The following is a 19,656-nucleotide window of genomic DNA, read 5'->3' as shown; positions in this document are numbered from 1 at the left end:
TAAATTTTTAAGTATGTTATTTTGATCAAATAAGTACTTTTACTAGCAAGTCCTACATTTCGCGTTCTTCTGGAACTGATTAACTTACAAAGAAAATGTAAAGAGTTAATACCCAAAATCGTCTTCGACTATAGTGGTTTTTCTCAATTTTGTCCTAAACGACTTTGGTGACTTAATGTAGTCCCAGATTTTTGTGTTTTTACTCAATTTCGTCCCAGACTTTTGTGTTTTTGCTCAATTTAGTCCCACATTTGTTATTCCGTCTATTTGTTGTTAAATAAATAGACAATTCAGTAATTTTAATATTGGCATATCTTTATTCATAGACATGTGAAGTGCGAAATCCTTTTTTTTTTTTTTTTACGAATTACTCCCAGAATCACTTCTAAAGCTGCGAATATAAAATTTGATTCGCAGGTCTGAGAGTAACTCTGGGTGTAATTCGTGTAAGAAAAAAAGATTTCTCACTTCGGAGGTTGAAAGTAAAGAGAGGTCAATATTGATATTATTGAATTGTCCCTTTATTTAACACCAATTTGACGGAATAACAAACGAAGGACTAAATTAAGCAAAACACAAAAGTCTGGGACTATATTAGGTCACCAAAGTTGTTTAGGATGAAATTGAGAAAAATCACTATAGTCTAGAACAATTTTGGGTATTAAATGACACTTGAGTTTCATGTTGACTAATTATAAAAAGAAAATATTTTTAAAAATTTTAAGAAACTTATTTATTACTTACTTTGATGACAAAAAACAAATATCTCAAATAAGTAACGTTTTTTAAAAAAAATTATCTATTTTTAAAAACCTTCTCATTTTTGTCATTCATTTCAAAATTATAACGTGGCATTTGGGTTTGAAATGTCCTGCGGGGACGTGTCTTCCAACGGCCTCTCTCTCTTTTACCCGCGAAAAAGCGCGAAACGATTTTGCCTTGCTTGAACAACTGCCAAAGGAAAGAGAAACGAATATCTTTCCTGCTCTGTTCATACTAAAGTTTGCGTATTCCATCGTCGCCTATCGCAAATTTATTCCATTCTAGTCTCTTCTCTCAGGTAACTTCGTGGAAAAAGAGGAAGGAGAAGTGAGTGCCAACAATTAAGGTATTTTCTCGAACTTTCAGATCACACTCAATGGAGGAGTCGTCGAACAGGCGGCGTCAACAATGGTCTAGTAGCTCCGGCGAGATTTCCACCGACTTGGGAGCGGAAAAACTTGTTTACGATGGCGATGCAAATCCAAGCGAATTGCCGAGAAACAATTCCACCAGTGCCGATTTTGCCGGTACTCACTGTTGTTTGTATGTTTTTTAATTTCTAGAGCGTGTTTGGTTCTAATAGTTTTGAGATTGATGTGTTTCGAGTGGTAATTAATATCGGCAGTCATTGAGGATCCGTTTTGAATTAGAAAATGGAAGAAATAGTTGAGAAATTGAGACCGATGAAGATTTTGTGATATGTTTTTGCTGTAAATAGACGACGAAACGGAAACGAGCTAAGAAAAAGCTACAATACTGTGGTGTATTGCTTGGAGCAACCTCTTATATATGCTATTTCTGAACTATGATTGAATAAACAAATCACTTTGTAGCGTTATTTTAATCTTTGTTATAGAGTGTGGGATTCCGGAGATGGTTTTATGCCAGAGTTTATTCATGTCGTTTCATTTTTTTCCCCCTTTGTTAGAATGTAATATGCTCTGCCCAGGGCCTGTTGACAGGAGTTTGCCAGTGCATGCTATTGGAAACGTGGAAAGGCCAGCAGATACTAATCCTCCTTCAACTCAGCCTGCTAAGGACAAGAAAGGCAGACTGAACCACCGTTCTATTGGATTTCTAGGATCAAAGTTCTTTGATGAAAAACTCCCTCTAAAAAAGAAGGTTAGTCGAAAACATCCAAGAACTTCTAATTACAGTTAAGCTTCTCATATTATGTCATTGCTTAGATGCTCCTTTTAATCTCCATTTTATTGCATTTGATGTCATTGCCTAAAGGGGAGGAGGGAATTGACTAGAAGTTTTAACAGGGAAGGAATGATTCATCTTCCAAAATGATTAACTCAGAGTTTCACAGGAGGACCATAGGATTTCAACAACTCAAGTTTGACATTTTAGACACAGAAATATGAGTGTTATGGTAACGAATGCACACTTGCTTGTTTTGATGACACGTTGGAAAATGTTGCAGCTCAAATTGCTGAAACGGAGTGGTGCCGTTCAACAAGATGGAACTGTAAAATTTAAAGTCCCAGAAGATATTAAACCTGAACGTCTTGATTTTGGTACTGGAATTGTTTACAGTGGAGCTACAGGTGAAGTTACTAGTGATACAACAGATATTCAAGATTTACGTCCATTGGAAATTGTTATGCTAATTGTTGGAACCAGAGGAGATGTACAACCATTTGTCGCCATTGGGAAAAAATTACAGGTGAAATATCTAGTCGGAATACATGCTGATATTCTAGTTGATTTCAGTTTTTGTGCTATTATGAATATACTTGTGCATGCACACCAATAAGTGAATAAACAGTTCATTATTTTACAAACTGTTGTTGTTGTTACTAGAAGCACCTTGTTTTAATTTCTGAACAATGGAAGAAAACACAGACTTGCACTTAACCAAATCATGGCTTAACTGTTTCTGTTTCTACCTATGCTGCTACAACCTCAGTAATATGCTCTTTTGCAATACAATCATACATTTCATACGTCGGAACTCATAAAAATCAACACAAATTGGAACGTTCTCTCTAGCCCTAAGACTATAATATTTTATCAGAACTATTTGCAGCATCTGGTGGCTGAAAACAGGTTTTGATTGTCTGCATACGAGGCAAGTGATGTATGATGGGGAAGGGATGCATCTCTATTTTCATAGCGACATGTTTTCTTCTAACCTGTAAATAGTTTTTTTCAACTATGGGGATTTGGCTTGTCTAAAGCAGATGCTGACACATGAAGAGTGGATTATGACTTCTGACCCTCTGTTGCAGGATTTCATGCAGAAGCTGGATGGAATTTAAATAAGATTGTGACTTTAGTGTAATATTATTTACCTATCAAATAAATGGCTTAGAAGCCAACCATTTTTACAACTTTCACTTTCTATGGCATCTGTTCTATAAACAATTTTAAACCCCCCCCCCCCCCCCCCCCAACAAACTCTGTTCACATGCACAAACACACTAATAAGTTATTAAAAAGAAAGAAAGAAAAGGACACCAAAGATGTTAATCTACTGTTAAATACAGATTTCTGTTTTTTTAAGGAAGCAGCTCTTAGTTATTCAAATAATGTTTGTGTGCGAGCTTTCCTTTAATTTCCTAGTAAGAAATTCTCTTCTCATCATGTTCAGCATCCTTTCAATTAGCATTTCCAGAATCATACAAATGCAGATCATTACTTTTTAAGCTAATCTTTTTCCTGCCAGGAATATGGTCATAGGGTGAGGTTGGCAACACATTCCCCTTTCAAAGAGTTTGTCTTGGGTGCTGGATTAGAGTTTTATCCACTTGGCGGGGATCCAAAGGTCCTTGCTGCTTGTAAGTTTAGAGTCCTTTTGACTGTTGTATTATGATTCTCTTATTTTGAGTTATATTTAAGCCCATCCAGCTACTGTCTACTGACACAGTCTTGGAATATAACTCTACTCCCAAATCCCAATGTTGTTTGTGAAACAAAAGATCTTCATTTGCCCATCTAAACAAAGATCCTACTTCAAGGTGGCAAACTTACCATTACTTGGAAGTCACTATGATGGATAGAAGAATTAAGTTGTTTAAAAAAAAAAATGCAAAGTATCCTTCAACTGCTCTCTTGGTGTTTTTGAATAATGTATGCTTCATTGGTTTTCATTCCTTTCCTTCTTTCATGGTCAAAATTCATATGACTGCTATTGAATTCATAAGAATTCAGTCAATATAAATTGATATGAATGGCTGGGCTATGCAGATATGGTAAACAATAAAGGTTTCTTGCCATCTGGGCCTTCTGAAGCACAAATCCAACGCAAACAAATAAAAGATATCATGCTCTCCTTGTTGCCTGCATGTATAGAGAGTGATCCAGTATCTAATATTCCATTTTATGTAGATGCCATCATTGCCAACCCTCCAGCATATGGTAAGATCTTTTATTTTTGTTATTTTCTAATAGACATGATGTGTCATGTGTGGCTTCTTAGGAGTTGTATCAGTAACTATATTTTATAAGGCTATTTTTTATTTCAGGGCATACTCATGTTGCAGAAGCACTAGATGTACCATTGCATATATTTTTCACAATGCCATGGACGTAAGTTTTCTCTTTCTTCTCTGTGTGCATGGGAACCTTTTTTCCCTAATTCCTATCCTTATAATTTTTTCCTCATTAGCACAAAGCAGCTAACAATGATAATCTATTGGTAAAAAATACTCATTATCTACTAGTCTAAAGTGTATTTTAAAAAAATAATAATAATAAAGTTGGGTCTTATTCTTCTATTTAGAAATGGTTGTAGGAGTTTCTTAAGATATTTCACTTTCCCACTGTGTACTGCTCCAGGCCAACAAGTGAATTTCCGCACCCTCTCTCTCGTGCTACACAACCGGTTGCATACAGAGTCAGTGCTTTCATTGTGATGTGACTTATTACAAATATCCTAAGTGTGATGCATTTTTTTCCTACGTCCTTTATTTGATGACATTTAAGTTTTATTACAGCTATCATATCAAATTGTTGAAGGATTAATCTGGCTTGGAATACGAGATATCATTAATGATTTCAGAAAGAAATATTTGAAACTAAGGCCAATCACATATTTGAGTAACTCTAACAGTTCACCTACCGACATCCCACATGGGTATATCTGGAGTCCACATCTTGTTCCAAAACCCAAAGGTCATTTTTCACCTCTAACTGTTATAAATTGCTTGCTTAATTGACACTTCCATGCACATAATAGAACTGTTACGGGGTACAGTATTATTCATTTTATATCTGTGCTCATTGTGGTTACTCTTGCAAAAGAAAAAAAAAGAATTTACTATTGATTTCACTTCTGTAATTTTCTGTATTTATTTGTTGAGAGAAGGAACAGATAATTTGTGAGTTCTAGAGGTGCTTTATATTTCACGTGTTTTAGTTCCTCTTTCTTTTTTCTATATCATGTATGTCAAACACTAATCTGATTTCTTCCATTAGTCCTATCTAAGCAATTTTCTGTGATACTATTCTTTGCTTTGTTCTTCAATTGCTTTCAGTATATTCTGAGATAATCTTCAGTCTTTTCTGTTGTAGCTCAAGTTTAGTCATAGCCATGTTCACTCTTCTTCACCTGTCACATTGCAGTAGAGATTGTCTACTGTCATAGCCACAGAATGTGGTGTCGGCAGGAGACAGGCATTATTATAATGATTATATATATACTAATAAGTCGGATTTTCTATGTTTTGCAGATTGGGGGCCCAAAATTGATGTGGTGGGATTTTGTTTTCTAGACCTTGCTTCTAATTATGTTCCACCAGAATCACTTTTAAAATGGCTTAAGGATGATCAAAAGCCCATCTATATTGGCTTTGGCAGCCTAGTAGGTTGCTGCTGACTACTTATTTCAAATATATATTCTTCACAATTCTAGTTACAAAACCAACCTTACATTTAAATTTTGGAAATTTGTTCTTCTCAATGCCTAGCTATTGGCATTTCTAAATCATATAATGATGTTGTTTCTTTTGTATTTATATGCACTGCATCCTTGCAGCCTGTTCAAGACCCAAAAGGAATGACTAAGACAATTGTTCAGGCATTGGAGAGAACTGGACAAAGAGGCATAATTAATAAAGGATGGGGTGGCCTGGGGAACAGTAAGTGGCCGATTTTTGCCTCATACAACCAATATTACTTATCTTTGAAAGAGTTTTGCTTTATAGATGAAGAAGTTATCATCTTCTGATAAAGAGTTTCTCTCAGTGACAGAGCCAAAGGATTTTGTGTATTTATTGGATAATTGCCCTCATGATTGGCTGTTTGCTCGATGTGCTGCTGTGGTAAAACCTCTAATATATCTGACAAAGCTTTTTAAAATTTTCTTAGCTTTATTTTACTCATAACTCTCACGTGAAGATATGGAAATTTATGGTGAAACTGTCCAGGTGCATCATGGTGGTGCAGGAACAACTGCGGCTGGTCTTAAAGCTGGGGTAAGCAAAAAATAAAATAGAATCCTGAATAGCTTTCTTATTTAATATTTTATTAGGCTAATTCGAGTTCCATTGTCCAACTTATTTCTAGTGTCCAACAACTGTAGTACCTTTCTTTGGGGACCAATTTTTTTGGGGTGATCGTGTACATGCTAGGGGAGTGGGTCCTGCACCCATCCCCGCAGATGAGTTCTCACTTGAAAGGCTGGTTTCTGCTATTTACTTCATGCTAAAACCAGAGGTAACTATATATTTTCTGTACATCTATCTTAGGAATCGTTTGGTTCACAGAATATCAAATTACTTTAAGGAATGTTAGATTCATGTGTTTGGTTAAAATTGATTTGTATAGTATAAACTTATTTGGTTTAGAAGTTATTTTGTATGTTATATGTTTTTTTTTAAAGAAAAAAACGTTAACATATTTTCATATATTTCAATAAACTTTAGAAGAAACAAAATTATTTATAAGCCAATATGACGTATTAAAAAATAAAAAATATATATATAATTACAAATTATATATTATATATATTTTATAATATCATAAGCTAATATAAAATAAATATTTTATAATAATTAAATTAAAATTACAAAATTTGTAAATATCCATTGTAATCTTAAATAACTTAAGAATTGTGAAGAAATCACGTTCTCTTCAAAATCTTATGTGGAGGGTATCTTGAAAGATGTTGGGTGGCTTTTACTTTTTCGAAGTTGATGTCTTCAAATGATTAGATTGCTTTTGAAGAAATAACATAAAGAGAGCTTCTTTTTTTTTCCCCTCCAAATCTTTACTAGCTATGTTCGGAATGCAGGTTAAAGAGCGTGCTATTGAACTGGCAAAAGCCATGGAAAATGAGGATGGTGCAATGGGAGCCGTAAAAGCTTTCTACAGACATATTCCTCGGGAGCGGCTCAGGACAGAATCATCAGAATCATCTAAAATATCACGCCTTAAAACTGAATCTAAAATATCACGTCGTCCTAACACTCGGTTCTCTTTAAAATGTTTTTTTGGTCATTCATGATTTTGAAAATGAAAGCAGTGTCAATCATGTTCACTTTCAGCGGGCAGGTAAAATGCACTCGCAGAAGTTTCATGGAATCTTGTCATTGAAGATAAAATCACCGTAATTTTGAGTAGAAATTGCATGAAGTATGCAACTTTAACCATCTTTCTGTCTGTGAGAGAGTTGTGCCTTTTCAAGTGGTTAGCGTCCAAGAATAATTATTGTTGCAAAAGAATTGTGAACAGGACAAAGTTTCTCTTTATGTAAAGACAATTATTTCCACTGTTTGACTCTGCAGACAAAATTATAAAAATGTGTCAGAACAGCACTTGAGAGTATAACATATGACATAAACTTTAACTATGCCTATAGTATGTCCACACTTCTTCCACCTCAATCGCAAGAGTAAAATAGACTTGCCTTAACACAACTCTTTTAAGTTCTTTGAGCTTTAATGGTCTTCCAGAGCTTGATCCATTCTATCATGGCATCAGCAGCACGTTTGAACACGGCATCTTTTTGTCCCAACTGCTGCTTCACAGCTGCGGCGATTTCAACCACGCAATCTTCTACTGTTACAGCTTGTGGAGACAGCCTCACCGTTTGGAAGAATGGAATCACTTCCTCCATCAGCTTCACTCCCTCCCACTCTTTCTTCAAGCTGTCAATGGCACTGCCTCTTTCCTTCCTCCAAACGTATGGAAGCCCGGTTTTCACACCGAGCCTTAGATGGTCACAGACTACCTTAGCGCACATTCCGCTCCATATATCTTCCACGGTTTCCCACCTCAGCTTCCCTTCATTTGACAGCCTGAAAGATGGCAGCAAGGCAGGTCCAACCAGCTCACGGTTAAAAGCTATGTTGATTCCACTCATGGGCATCATGGCCCTAGCTGGGACGGTAAGAACAGCATCCACATATCGGGTGTTTCTCTGCCTTTGTTTGATGGCCTGTGTAGGAGCATCATAATCTGCTAAGTTAAGCCAAAGTCCACATGACAGAGCACATGATACACCAGTTCGCAAGCTAAAAGGGTAGCCACGAACGAAATCTGCTCCTTCACGGAAAGGGTCATATAGAGTGTTAAAGAAAAATGGGGTAGCTGGATTAGCGAGGTTGGTGATATGTTGAGCAACTGCATCTACAAGATTGCCCTTATCATCTCTTGCAGGAAGGCAATCGTCGTCAACAGAGACAATGTATTTCTTGGTGGAAACAAGATAACCAAAATACCGGGATGAATAGCCAGAGAAATTAACAGTTGAAGACCCCATAACATGTTGCATTTCGGATTGTGTATAGACTTCATAATCAAATCCACTGGGGATCTTCAATTCTTCTTTGAGGTCAGGATCTTTAATAATTATAATGTGGAAACGGGAGAACACAGGTCTCCATTCCTCCATAAATTGTGTAAGATCATGTTGGAGTGCACCTATAACAATATCAACCTCATCATCTCTGATGCTGACTGGCAACATTCCATCAGATTCCATTTTGAAACAACCACAGCACTAAATCAAGTGTTGCCCTTTGATCAATGCTAGCACCTGCACTAAATTCAGTCAATGTAAAACAATGTTAAATTATCTCAGAGCACCCTTAAAAAATGCTATTAAAATAGAAAGAGAGAGAGATTATCAAGTTAAAAATAGATATTAAATGAGAGAACCATATGATTTCATCTTTGCCAAACAACTTCAAAATCTTTCGGTTAGCTTAGCTCTTTAAGTTCTCTGCCAGATGACAATATTGTAATTATAGTTGGGTATTAGTAAGGTTCTGATAACCATTCAGTCATTTACAGCAATGTATGTTAATAAGTTAATTGTTAACAGATCTATTAGTTTAAGAGTATAGGTGGGTTTTCCGGTATTTATTAAGAATAGTCCTAAAATAGGAGGGAGTTTTATATGCATAAAAAAACATGGGAAAGTAAGTGCGATGCTACAACCCTGAAAGAAATACTGTAATAAAAATATGAATATAGGATAAGTATACTATCAATTCTAGAGAAAATAAAGCATTGCATGGCTGCCAAACACCTTATGGTCGAGAGGCATGACAGTGGCTCTCCCAAATGGGAGGTCACAGGTTCGAACCCCAGTGGGGGGCATTGACTCTTTGTGCTTCAATAGGTTGATAAAGTATGTATTGACAGATACTACATTAAAAACATTCACACACAATCATGGCTATCTCCAATAGTTTGGGCTCAAAAAAAGACATAAGCAGCATATTTTTTAACACAGCATCCTTTAAATAAGTAAATCTACTAACTGGAAATTTGAAATGAACAAAATGCATTCATTTTAATGGCAGTTTATGGCACAATTGCACAACTCTAGACCAGGACAGGTTTGCAACAATCTGTAACAAACTTAAGCTTGCCCCCTCGAATATGAAAACTAATTGTACCTCAGTGTTACCAGATCATTTGAATAACCTGTGGAATCAACCTATGCCTAATTGAAATCTTCATAATTCAGATCAGAGCAATGTAGCTTAACTGCTTGCTGTCACAGTAGCCAGGTAAGGACTAACCTCTAATTACCTAATGCAAAGAAACAGATCAACAAATTTAAAAGCTTCTGAACTCGAAATACTCATCCAATAAACAAATTAATCGCCGGTCCTTTCCTCTCCACTAGATTTGAATAGACATTGCATACATTCCATACAATCCACGAATTTCCAACACATAACAAAGAAATTCCACAAATCCACACACGAGTGAAGTAAAAAACCTAGATAGCTCAGATCAATTCATTCACAGTCAATATGAGCATTAGAACACATAAAATCCAGAAAATGATGCAAATACAGATAAATACGTTCAATCAAAATGAAAGATCACAAACGTATAGGCATTTATATGTGCACATATACACATTACGTTGATTATATACAGCGAGAGAGAGAGAGAGCGAGTACCAGTAGTAGCCGGAGAAGGATGTGCTCAAGCAAACTGGAGAGATCAAAGAAGTTAGAGGGCTAACAAGCAATATGTTTTCTCCCGCTTCACACTCTCTTCCTCTTATTTATCATCGTTTGGAGTCTTCGAGGGTTCTGTCCCCCATATTTTAAGAAATTATATATTCATCCCCTGAACTTTCATTTTCATTTCACTACTACCACAAATTTAAAATTTATATTAAATTCAACATACTAACTATGAAAGAAGATAAGAAAAAAAAAATTATCCATTATATTTTATTTTACCTACCATTTTTATTACTCAACGTAACTAATCAATCATTCTTAATTCGTTTTACTCCATATTTCCTTTATAATTAGGAGTTTCCAAAAATGAATTATGAAGTTGAAAATTTTTTATTATTATAACTTTTTACATAAGTTATTGGTTGATTATGGCTATCTTGATGGTTAAGAATTCAATAGACATTTAAACATAGGGATAAACAATAATTGATTTTCAATTGATTATATGTTATAAAGTTTTAATAAAAACATTAATTATTTTGATTTTCCAGTCAATTATGATTATTTTAATTTTTAGATTATTTCAATTTCAATTTTAATTTTTAACTAAAACTAATTCTTACACACATTTCTTTTTTATTTTTTGAATACATTAAGTGTCTCAATAGCTCTACTCAAGAGTCATAAGGAGTGTTCATCACTTCTAATCGATACTGCTAAAATAAAATTTTATAGTAATCGATCGAATTAATTGAACTAACTCCATGGTAGTACACACTCCAATTTATATTTATGCCGTTGAATCGTTGATGAAATTAGCAAATTGGGAGTAAGGTTGCTTATCTTGTTTTCAACGATCTATGACCAAAAAATGCCTTGCCGGCCATCCAACTCATTAGTCATAAAACCATTAATTTTAATTTGAAAAAAAGGTATAGTAAGTGAAAGTAATTCAAAGTTGGCCAAACATAGTTTGTCCTCCAGTTAATAATTAGCAATACAAGGAAGTTGGGCAGAAATTAAAGAAGCTGACCTAGCCAAGTGGATGAAATATGTATGTAGGAGTAAATTGATTCTTATTTGGTAAATTATGAGTAATAAAATATAATTGAATCTTAATAGTTGTAATATGAGTAAAAATTTTACTTAATGTAATAAACTTATTGTAAGTACCTAAAAATCACAAGTTTGATCTCTCTTGTACGATTTGTGAATTATTACACATCAATAAAATTTACATATCTTATTTAAATCTCGCAAGCTTAACTCACTGATTCAGTAGGCCGTATTTAAGATGAGAATAATGTTCGAACTTCAACAATAGTAGTGTGATATTCTACTCAAAGTGAACAGATCTTTTGTGCCCCACATGCCTGAGGATACAACCTTTTGGGAGGAGAAACTAAAGCAGCTAAGAAAAAAACGAATACATAAATTTCTCAATTCAAACACGTAGAGCAGCCACCAAAATTGTCCTGCACAACCATTTATATATACAGCCGAAACCAAAATTGAAAAAACAATACTGAATAAAGCTAAGGCACACATGATCAATATAATGCTGCAGATCAGACTCTATTTTGCTCCAATGATTGACATGAGAAGCCTAAGCTTTTCATCAACATCTGCGAGATCTGAAGGGTCTTCGAATGGCGACGGTGGCTCAACTCCAGTTAAGATGAACAATGCCTTCAGTTCATCTACAATAGACGATTGAGGCGCAGCTGTGTATCCCAAGACCCCTCTTATTGCACTCATCTGCTCCCATATCTTCTCCTCACTCACCATAACCTAACACACACATACATATATTCATAGTATATCATACATCAATCTTGAAACACTGAGACCATATTGTAGTATGATATCTGTGAGTACCAATGTACCATAACATTAACAACACATTTTAGCATCATTGTTGCAGTTTGTTTATCCTAGAAATGCTAGTTAGGCATGAAGATATATATTGTGCAGGAAACTTTATATGGATTATATATATATATATATATATATATATATATATATATATATATATATATATATATATAGTATCTGCTATGCACTGACCTCACTGGAAGGTGCTCCTGCTGAAACCTGCTCTGATGCATTATTTCCATTTCCTTGTTTCTCAGTTTCTGGTGCAAACTGGGTTTCTTTCACCAGTACTGCCACAGTTGTTATCTCCACTTTGGCTTCTGTACCAATGAGTGGATTTTCATTATCTACCATGGAACTTGGGGTGTCTTTCTTCTCTTCTTCTTCCTCAAATCCAGACGTTTTTTCTAGGTGTTCCTCGTCGTCTTCTTCGAATTCCTTCATGGAACTACTACTTAAATTACCTAGCAAAGTAGTGACACTTTTGTGCTCAAAATTTTCCTCTGCTTCGTGATTTTCAGTACTTGTTGCCACCAAGTCTAACCCTTTGGTCCTTGTAACATTTTCACCAAATTCAGAATGCACTTCTTCTTCTCTCCCTGGCTCATCATCACTTTCTAAGTTCATCTCTGGCATTGGTTCTTCTTCTTCTTCTTCTTCTTCTTCTTCTTCTTCTTCTTCTTCTAAGTACTCACCAATGTCCTCCTCATAACCTTCCTCTAAATCCTCATCAATGCTAATTTCATTCTTCTCTTGGTGTTCTCCTTCCAAGTATTCACCTACATCCTCCAAATTCTCATCGATCTTAACATCTACTACTTCTCCCTCCAAGTATTCATCGCCAATGTCCTCCTCATAAACTTCCTCTTCCAAATCCTCATCATCATCATCTACACCAATCCCTAATTTATTATCAACATACTCTGATCCTTCTTCATTATCCCTTACCAATTCAATCCTCTCTTCTCCCTCCATCTTCATTTCTTCCTGGATTAATGCAAATTCGCCTTTGTAAACCCTACCGTACAATTCTTCCCCAAATTCTTCTTCTTCGAATTGATTTCCATCTCTAAGCGCTTGTGAATGATACTCCAAAGGCAGCAGTTTGCTCATGAGCTTCTCAGTGCAGGCATAGCTGCCCAGGAAAACCCCCGCAGGGACCAGAACCACGAATCCCACAACACAAATGCTTATGAGAGGAGGAAGAACTAAAGGCGCAGACGACACCATAATTCCAGTAATTACAACCTTCTTCCCCAATCTCAGTCCCGCGTTCAAAACCCATCTTGTCTTGCTAACAATACCCTTCTCCTCTTCTTCTTCTGGTAAACCACACTGTTGTTCATCAATCCTCCAATATTCAACTTCTCCCCCTTCCATCCTCGCTTGCCAATCCACACATGTATATATGTATCTCAGCAAAATGGAAAAAAGGCATGTATACTCGATCACTATACTGATCGAGATTAAGAGGTATGATTAATTAATACGGAGCAGCAGAAATCTGGAATATGGGAATTGGAGAAATGCTCAAGAACACCAAGCAAACAGGTTTTTGGGTAATTATATTCAGTGTGAACGTGAGTGATAGGATGATGATGATGCGTTGGGAAGTGGGAAGAGGATAGTGCATGCATGACAGTTGCTGCGCTGAGAAGAAGACAGGCGTCACCTGCATGGATTTTTTGCCAGCTTGCCAGCAAATAATGGCCAAATTTCATGATCCTTCTTAAACATTTCTCAGTTCTGATCCCCTTTAATTAATGAATTCTGTTATTTCCAAAAAAAAAAAAAAAAAAAAATTAAACATTTAAATCCAGCAGCTCTCACAAAAAGTAAGTTCAATTTAGAATCTGCTCTCACCAAATTTAGAATCTACTCATTCCTTGCAAGCTGATTGTTATCACAAGAAGTCAACTATCAATGATCTACATTATAAGGTTGATAGTTAATACATTAAAAATAACTTTTAGTATACTAAAATTGAATATTTATCAATTATCAACCTTATAATGTAGATCATGGTCCACAAAATAATTTACGTGTTAAAGTTAATAAAAGAGCTGGTGCAGGTGGAAGATGTATCTAAGCTAAAATTTGTAACATGATTTGACTAAATTCGAATTAGTTTTACAGTACTGAAATGGAGTAATGGGACCTTTTAAAGTAATAAGAAAGCAACAGAACTCAGACTAGAAGCATTCGACACAGAGTTTAAGAGAGTGACAGAAACATGATTCATTGCAATGGAGGAAATGACAGAAAAACATGAAGCTAATAGACCCCCATGAAGAAAGTGTTTAGTCCATCCTGCCCTTCAAGATTCTTTCTGTTACTTCAGTTGGGGTACTGCAAATACAATTCATAACATATAAGTATATATATGAGAACAAAGTAACTTTAGGGGAAATAATGTGCAACACCATGCTCTATAATAATTCTAGAAAACGACAATATATTGACGTAGAGCAAGCATCTGATGAAGACTTACACAACATAAACATGTCCTCCCCAACCACTCAAACAGTCACGGTCTACTGATGCAACGAGTGCTTGAGAGATTGTCTCGAACAATTCCTCGGGTTCCTGATGCAACATTGAGCAAATGGAATGTCATTAAGATGAGCTATAGGCAAAGGAAAAATTATAAAAGATGTGATTAAAAGAAAAGGATTCAACTATTAGTGTGCTACTTTTAATTTTCATTATGTGAAGGAAAGGATAGTAACGAACCATGTCAGGCTTGAACATTGCTTCACAGGCACCATACAGTGATTCTGAGGCAGTACCCGCAACAACAAAATCTTTGGCAAGCTCTCTACAACAAAGGCAAAATAGCTATTAATTTATAGACTTGCCACTTTATTTCTTCATTTCTACATAGCATTTTAATTCTCTTAGTTTAACCAACTGAAGGGAGTTCAATTATTTCTCACAAAAAGAACGATAGAGAGATTGAGCACATGTTCAAGAGATTGAAAGTGATGCCATGTTCAAGAGATTGAAAGTGATGCACAGAATCTGAACATGTTCAAGAGAATGAAAGTGAGAGGAGAATCTGAACGTACTTTGCTCCAATAGAATCCATAGTACAAATGAAAGGCTTGTCTTCATCTCCCAATCCAGCAATCACAGGTTGGCAGAAGTATGGACCAAACCTAGTTCAGAGAAAACGATTTCATTTCACAGTTTGTCTTCTTATAATATCAACTGACACTGGTCACAACAGGAATGGCAGCAAAAAGAAAAAAATAAAGTAGACTTTCTTCTGATAGTCTAATCAAACAAGAAGACAGGTAGAGGGATGATGAAGGAGTTGCATAAAAGAGCATGAATATATACACTCAATATCTATTTACCCAAAATTTGCTTAATACTAACGGAAGTATGGAACATTTGTCCACCATAAGAAAACCACTCATTTTGGCATAACCTGTTGCACACTATGCTTCAGAGAAAAAAATCCAAGTAATGTCAAAGTAGTTTGCTCAGTGGGGCTCAGAAATTACAATGATTTCAAAGCAAATAGTAAGGAAGTAGATAAGGTGCTATGTGAAATTAATATAAACATATCAATGTTTGGAAAAATGTTAAAATGAACATAACTCCAAATTGATATTTTAAAAAAATCTTAATTTTCACATTTTCCTATATTTGGATTAAAGGTAATGACTTTATGGTTGTTGTTATATACATAAGCTTGGAAACAGACACTAAGGGGCCGTTTACTTTTGTTCGTTTTCTATTCTCTGTTTTCTAAAACAGAAATTGAAAAAGTTGTTTACCAGTACTTACTTTCGAAATTAATTTTCCACTTACTAAATTAAATATGTATTAAATTAGTTATGGAAAAGCCATTTGTTATAAGCTAGAACTAATAATTTAGATGAACTGATCCATAACATCTTGCAGGAATAAGTTACTAAGCTGCTGATTTATCATTGCCACTAATTACCAAACAAGATTGGTTGTGGCAATTGAGCCCTATACTTGCCCAGAATGATTGCCATTGACATGAAAATCACATAAGATCAACCCAAGCCTTTATCATTTTGTTTGGTACATGAAGATCATTAATTTACTGGAACCAAAATGAAACAACATATCAGAATACTTTAAGATACAGAACATACCCACATTAGATTTGAGTTGCATTGATCAAACAACAAATAATCCAACCATCCAAACAACAAAGATCTAGACTCAGGTCATTAATTTAAGCAGAAATTCAATCCCAAGTTTCAATGACAATTAAATCAGGAGTATAACAAAGACACAGAGAAAGAGAGGTGTACTTGGTGCCAGTTATATACAACCTTATTTCATGATCTCTGGCTCTGTACAGTGGGGTGGCACCCCCCTTGGTGCCATTTATAACATCTTTACTTATGAAGGGGAAAACACACATACACATAAAGACAACAAACAAACACTAGTCTTAACAAACGCAAAAACCATATCTATAAGACCCCCCACATCAAGTCTACAGCCAATACCACTGGACTATAAGGCATTTGAAACACCATCACCTCTGTAAATATTCAGACAGTTACTGACCTTTTCTCATATAAGATTGCAGATACAAGGCTGGCAAAAGTCTCGGGCTTCATATCTCTCTCTTCTCTAAGTTGATATAACTTGTGGCGGAATACAAGCCGTTGATACCTATAGAGGAAACCCATTGATAAATATAATGATATATGAGCCCTAAATACAGTCTCCTAAACCAATAGCCAGATATTCCATGCAATATTTCCATTCCATATGGATCATTTAACCTATTATAGGTAGATGAAAAAAGTCCTAACAGTTCTAATAATGATATTTTCGCTTCTTAAAAAAGCAGTCAATTGTACATAGAAACACAGGTGAACACATGCAAAATCGAACATTTTTGGCTTTTTCACATCCAAGCATGCTAATTGCTATCATAACTAGTAAATACAAAACCAAAATCCAAATAAGGATCACAGCTTCTACCAAGTTATGGCTTTTTTTTATATAACTACATGGATTTGCTAGAAACAGGTTTTGGACCATTGACGAGAATCCGCTCCTAGATGCACCTGAAAACTCTAGCCCATTTGTTGACTTGATACTGAAGCCCTCTGAAGAGGACTCGAAAATCTGGCTTTAACTATAAAATTAGGGGGTGGGGGAGCAATTACTTGTGTGCTTTTGATAGTAGCAATAACTTCAATACGAATTCACAAATAGATAATTCCAATTCCATTATCAGGTACTACAAGCATACTGCGTATTTGCACATACAGAGTTTGGACATCGGTGGCGAGGCCGGCGAGGCCGAGAAAGAGCTTGCCGTGGATTTTGTAAATCCTCTCGAAATCAGTGGCGACGGTCTGCAGCTGTACACCGAGCCGCCGGTCACTAGCAATGGCGAAGCAATTCTTCCCCACCATCGCCACTAGGGCACTTCCGTTGTACTCAAAGATCTGCTCAGCAATTCACATACACATATGAATAATAAATAAAAATACAATTGGCACAATCAAATACACGCAAACATCTACGTTTAGAAGAAAAATATACTTACCGACATCCTAAGACAGGCGCTAGAGAGAAATCTGGAGGCAGGCGAGAGATTCTGAATAGGAAGAAGAAGAAGAAGAAAAAAGTGTGCTTTAAACTTTCGTGCCTGAAACAAGTCTTGGATGGCACTCCATTGTACCCATTTTATACTTGGGCTTGATATAACGGGCTTATTTTTTTTTGATAAGACCCAAATTATGATACGGGCTTTCTCAATAAGAATTGTTGGCCCGTTGGGTGCCCAGTAGGCAAATTATATTGTGGATTCTAGATTCATTTTATTTTATTTATTTTTTGAAAGGCATTTTATTTATTTTTAGTATACTATAAATTTATTTTTAAGGTGGACACTGGAGAGAGTAAATCATTTACATGTTAATTTTTAGTATATTAAAAATTTATTTTTGAGTACAAGTTTATTACAACTATATGACACAATAAAATTTATATATATATTGATGAGTTGAAAGCTAAAGGTAAAAGAGTCAAATTGATCACCAAATCGATTGGATAGTGCAATTGGGTCTCTAAACAAAAAAAAAAACAAAAAAAAAAAACAAAAAAAACTCTATTCAGATTATCTAAGCTTGTAAAATTGTTCAATTAAATTCAAATTGACTTATTAAGCAAGTTAAGTCTTTAAAGTTTGCCACGTGTCTTTTTAAAATATTTTTTGGTTTTTTAATACAACTTCTTATTTATTTATTAAAATTTATATTAAAACACACACAATCACCGGTTGTTCGGCGAGAGAGATACGAAATGAGAGAGATTTGGAACAGTTTTTCAGGTAAAAGTCTCCCCGACCGGTGAACGGACTAGAGATCAGACAATTGACAGTTCAAGCTGTTGATTCTGCCAAAGTATGCTTCAAAGGTAATATGTTTAAACTCTCTCTTTAAACGTAAAATCTAAGAAAAAGTGATTGATAGATGCTTCTGCTACATTGGTATGAATTTTTCTAACACCATTAACTTTAGTTCAAAACTTTAAAAATACCCTAATTTTCGTCCATTTTAAAAATTTGTCAGAAATGTTGGCCGGTTGGTGTATGCGTGTTTAATTTCTGGCAGTGCATGCACATATACATATCACATATGGAAGGATTTAAAAACTGTTCAAGAATAAAACCCTAATAACACATTTAGTGTACAGATTAAATAAGTTCAAAATAAAATAGTATTTCTAAAATAGACATTCCCAATAATCATATATCCCTAAAGAATAATAGCTTGATCAAGCGAGTCATTGTGCGGGCAATCATTATTTGATGGACTATGATCATAAATAAAAAGTATATTTTTAATATACATAAAATACATTATATTATATACTATTAAATATTGTAATATATACATTAAGTATACAAATAATGTACTTTTAATATATTAAAAATGTACTTCATATTTTATATTTATGGTCCCAAAACAAAAATGCCATGTTATTGGCTCAATCAATCATTTTAAGCCCAATCAATCAATTCCGCTAATGGTTTTCATCAGATAACGCAAGACTTGGTATAAAATGTTAGGCGGTAATTAATTAGTTATTAAGAAGCATAACCACGATTCTTTGATTTGGCATGCCAATTAAGTTGCTAAGCAATACAAGAAATGCCTAACATTTGGTTGGCTCAATCACGGTTCTTTGCTACGTACCATTGTCATCCGAAGGAGTGCGCTGGATCCGATGAAGTCAATAAAGTATTTACTTATCATAAGGAAATAAAGTAATCTACGTTGTCCATAATTAACATATTCAAACAGAGAGAGTCAATAAACAATTTATATATATACTCAACTTTGGAACTTTGCGATTACCAAAGCAACTGTCCACCAACAATTCTATACCCAAAAATAATGGATCGGATCTTGTTGAATTGGATGGGTAAATAATCAGATTAATAAGATAAACTTAATGTTGTTTGTGTGTATATTTATGTACGCGCACACATTATCTTCTTCTCCCAAAAGGTTTAATTCTCGACCCCCAGGGTTCCCTACACCCCAACCTAATTAACAGAGCATTTAGGAGGATGTAAATTACGGTTACTCAATGACTCAGCCGACATTATCTGACTGTATACACG

The 19,656-nt window shown here is 35.1% G+C and overlaps 4 protein-coding genes and 1 long non-coding RNA gene across 17 annotated transcripts; 2 read left to right on the top strand and 3 right to left on the bottom strand.

Moving 5' to 3' along the window:
- Nucleotides 1-886: 886 nt before the first annotated feature.
- On the top strand, nucleotides 887-7,236 carry LOC109188116 (sterol 3-beta-glucosyltransferase UGT80A2-like). Of its 4 annotated transcripts, none has more exons than XM_019338643.1 (14): nucleotides 887-1,289; nucleotides 1,712-1,884; nucleotides 2,192-2,434; nucleotides 3,437-3,548; nucleotides 3,958-4,128; nucleotides 4,236-4,299; nucleotides 4,549-4,606; nucleotides 4,707-4,884; nucleotides 5,442-5,572; nucleotides 5,789-5,849; nucleotides 5,956-6,032; nucleotides 6,138-6,185; nucleotides 6,277-6,426; nucleotides 7,004-7,236. In XM_019338643.1, the coding sequence occupies exons 1-14, from the start codon at nucleotides 1,139-1,141 to the stop codon at nucleotides 7,214-7,216; spliced, it is 1,830 nt and encodes a 609-aa protein (XP_019194188.1). In that variant the 5' UTR covers nucleotides 887-1,138; the 3' UTR covers nucleotides 7,217-7,236. The 4 variants fall into 4 exon arrangements, with proteins under 4 accessions (XP_019194188.1, XP_019194187.1, XP_019194190.1 ...); XM_019338642.1 differs by having other exon boundaries at nucleotides 5,747-5,849; XM_019338645.1 differs by lacking the exon at nucleotides 7,004-7,236 and having other exon boundaries at nucleotides 5,747-5,849; nucleotides 6,109-6,185; nucleotides 6,277-6,394.
- On the bottom strand, nucleotides 7,051-10,226 carry LOC109188118 (probable UDP-arabinopyranose mutase 5). 6 transcript variants are annotated; one of them, XM_019338652.1, is made up of 4 exons: nucleotides 10,134-10,212; nucleotides 9,618-9,946; nucleotides 7,619-8,754; nucleotides 7,051-7,490 (listed from the first exon to the last, which is right to left on the bottom strand). In XM_019338652.1, the coding sequence occupies exon 3, from the start codon at nucleotides 8,693-8,695 to the stop codon at nucleotides 7,634-7,636; it is 1,062 nt and encodes a 353-aa protein (XP_019194197.1). In that variant the 5' UTR covers nucleotides 8,696-8,754; nucleotides 9,618-9,946; nucleotides 10,134-10,212; the 3' UTR covers nucleotides 7,051-7,490; nucleotides 7,619-7,633. The 6 variants fall into 6 exon arrangements, with proteins under 6 accessions (XP_019194197.1, XP_019194198.1, XP_019194200.1 ...); XM_019338653.1 differs by having other exon boundaries at nucleotides 7,619-8,749; XM_019338655.1 differs by having other exon boundaries at nucleotides 9,618-9,753; nucleotides 10,134-10,190.
- LOC109188120 lies at nucleotides 8,736-18,418 on the top strand. Its single transcript, XR_002055357.1, has 3 exons — nucleotides 8,736-9,138; nucleotides 15,056-15,062; nucleotides 18,408-18,418. It is a non-coding gene; the product is annotated as an uncharacterized LOC109188120 (long non-coding RNA).
- On the bottom strand, nucleotides 11,502-13,727 carry LOC109188117 (ABC transporter F family member 4-like). Of its 5 annotated transcripts, none has more exons than XM_019338647.1 (3): nucleotides 12,656-13,727; nucleotides 12,210-12,604; nucleotides 11,502-11,933 (listed from the first exon to the last, which is right to left on the bottom strand). In XM_019338647.1, the coding sequence occupies exons 1-3, from the start codon at nucleotides 13,395-13,397 to the stop codon at nucleotides 11,718-11,720; spliced, it is 1,353 nt and encodes a 450-aa protein (XP_019194192.1). In that variant the 5' UTR covers nucleotides 13,398-13,727; the 3' UTR covers nucleotides 11,502-11,717. The 5 variants fall into 5 exon arrangements, with proteins under 5 accessions (XP_019194192.1, XP_019194194.1, XP_019194193.1 ...); XM_019338649.1 differs by having other exon boundaries at nucleotides 11,504-11,933; nucleotides 12,210-12,781; nucleotides 12,836-13,724; XM_019338648.1 differs by having other exon boundaries at nucleotides 11,504-11,933; nucleotides 12,210-12,785; nucleotides 12,840-13,723.
- Nucleotides 14,104-17,688, bottom strand: LOC109188119 (proteasome subunit beta type-3-A). The gene is made up of 7 exons (XM_019338657.1): nucleotides 17,572-17,688; nucleotides 17,289-17,470; nucleotides 16,575-16,682; nucleotides 15,086-15,175; nucleotides 14,751-14,835; nucleotides 14,509-14,603; nucleotides 14,104-14,366 (listed from the first exon to the last, which is right to left on the bottom strand). Exons 1-7 carry the CDS (start codon nucleotides 17,575-17,577, stop codon nucleotides 14,318-14,320), a joined length of 615 nt encoding a protein of 204 aa, XP_019194202.1. The 5' UTR covers nucleotides 17,578-17,688; the 3' UTR covers nucleotides 14,104-14,317.
- Nucleotides 18,419-19,656: the final 1,238 nt, after the last annotated feature.

This window comes from Ipomoea nil, unplaced genomic scaffold, assembly GCF_001879475.1.
Source record: "Ipomoea nil cultivar Tokyo-kokei standard unplaced genomic scaffold, Asagao_1.1 scaffold1421, whole genome shotgun sequence".
NCBI lineage: Eukaryota > Viridiplantae > Streptophyta > Magnoliopsida > Solanales > Convolvulaceae > Ipomoea > Ipomoea nil.
The sequence above is the reverse complement of the archived record's forward strand: the minus strand, read 5'-3'. Positions and strand labels throughout refer to the sequence as shown.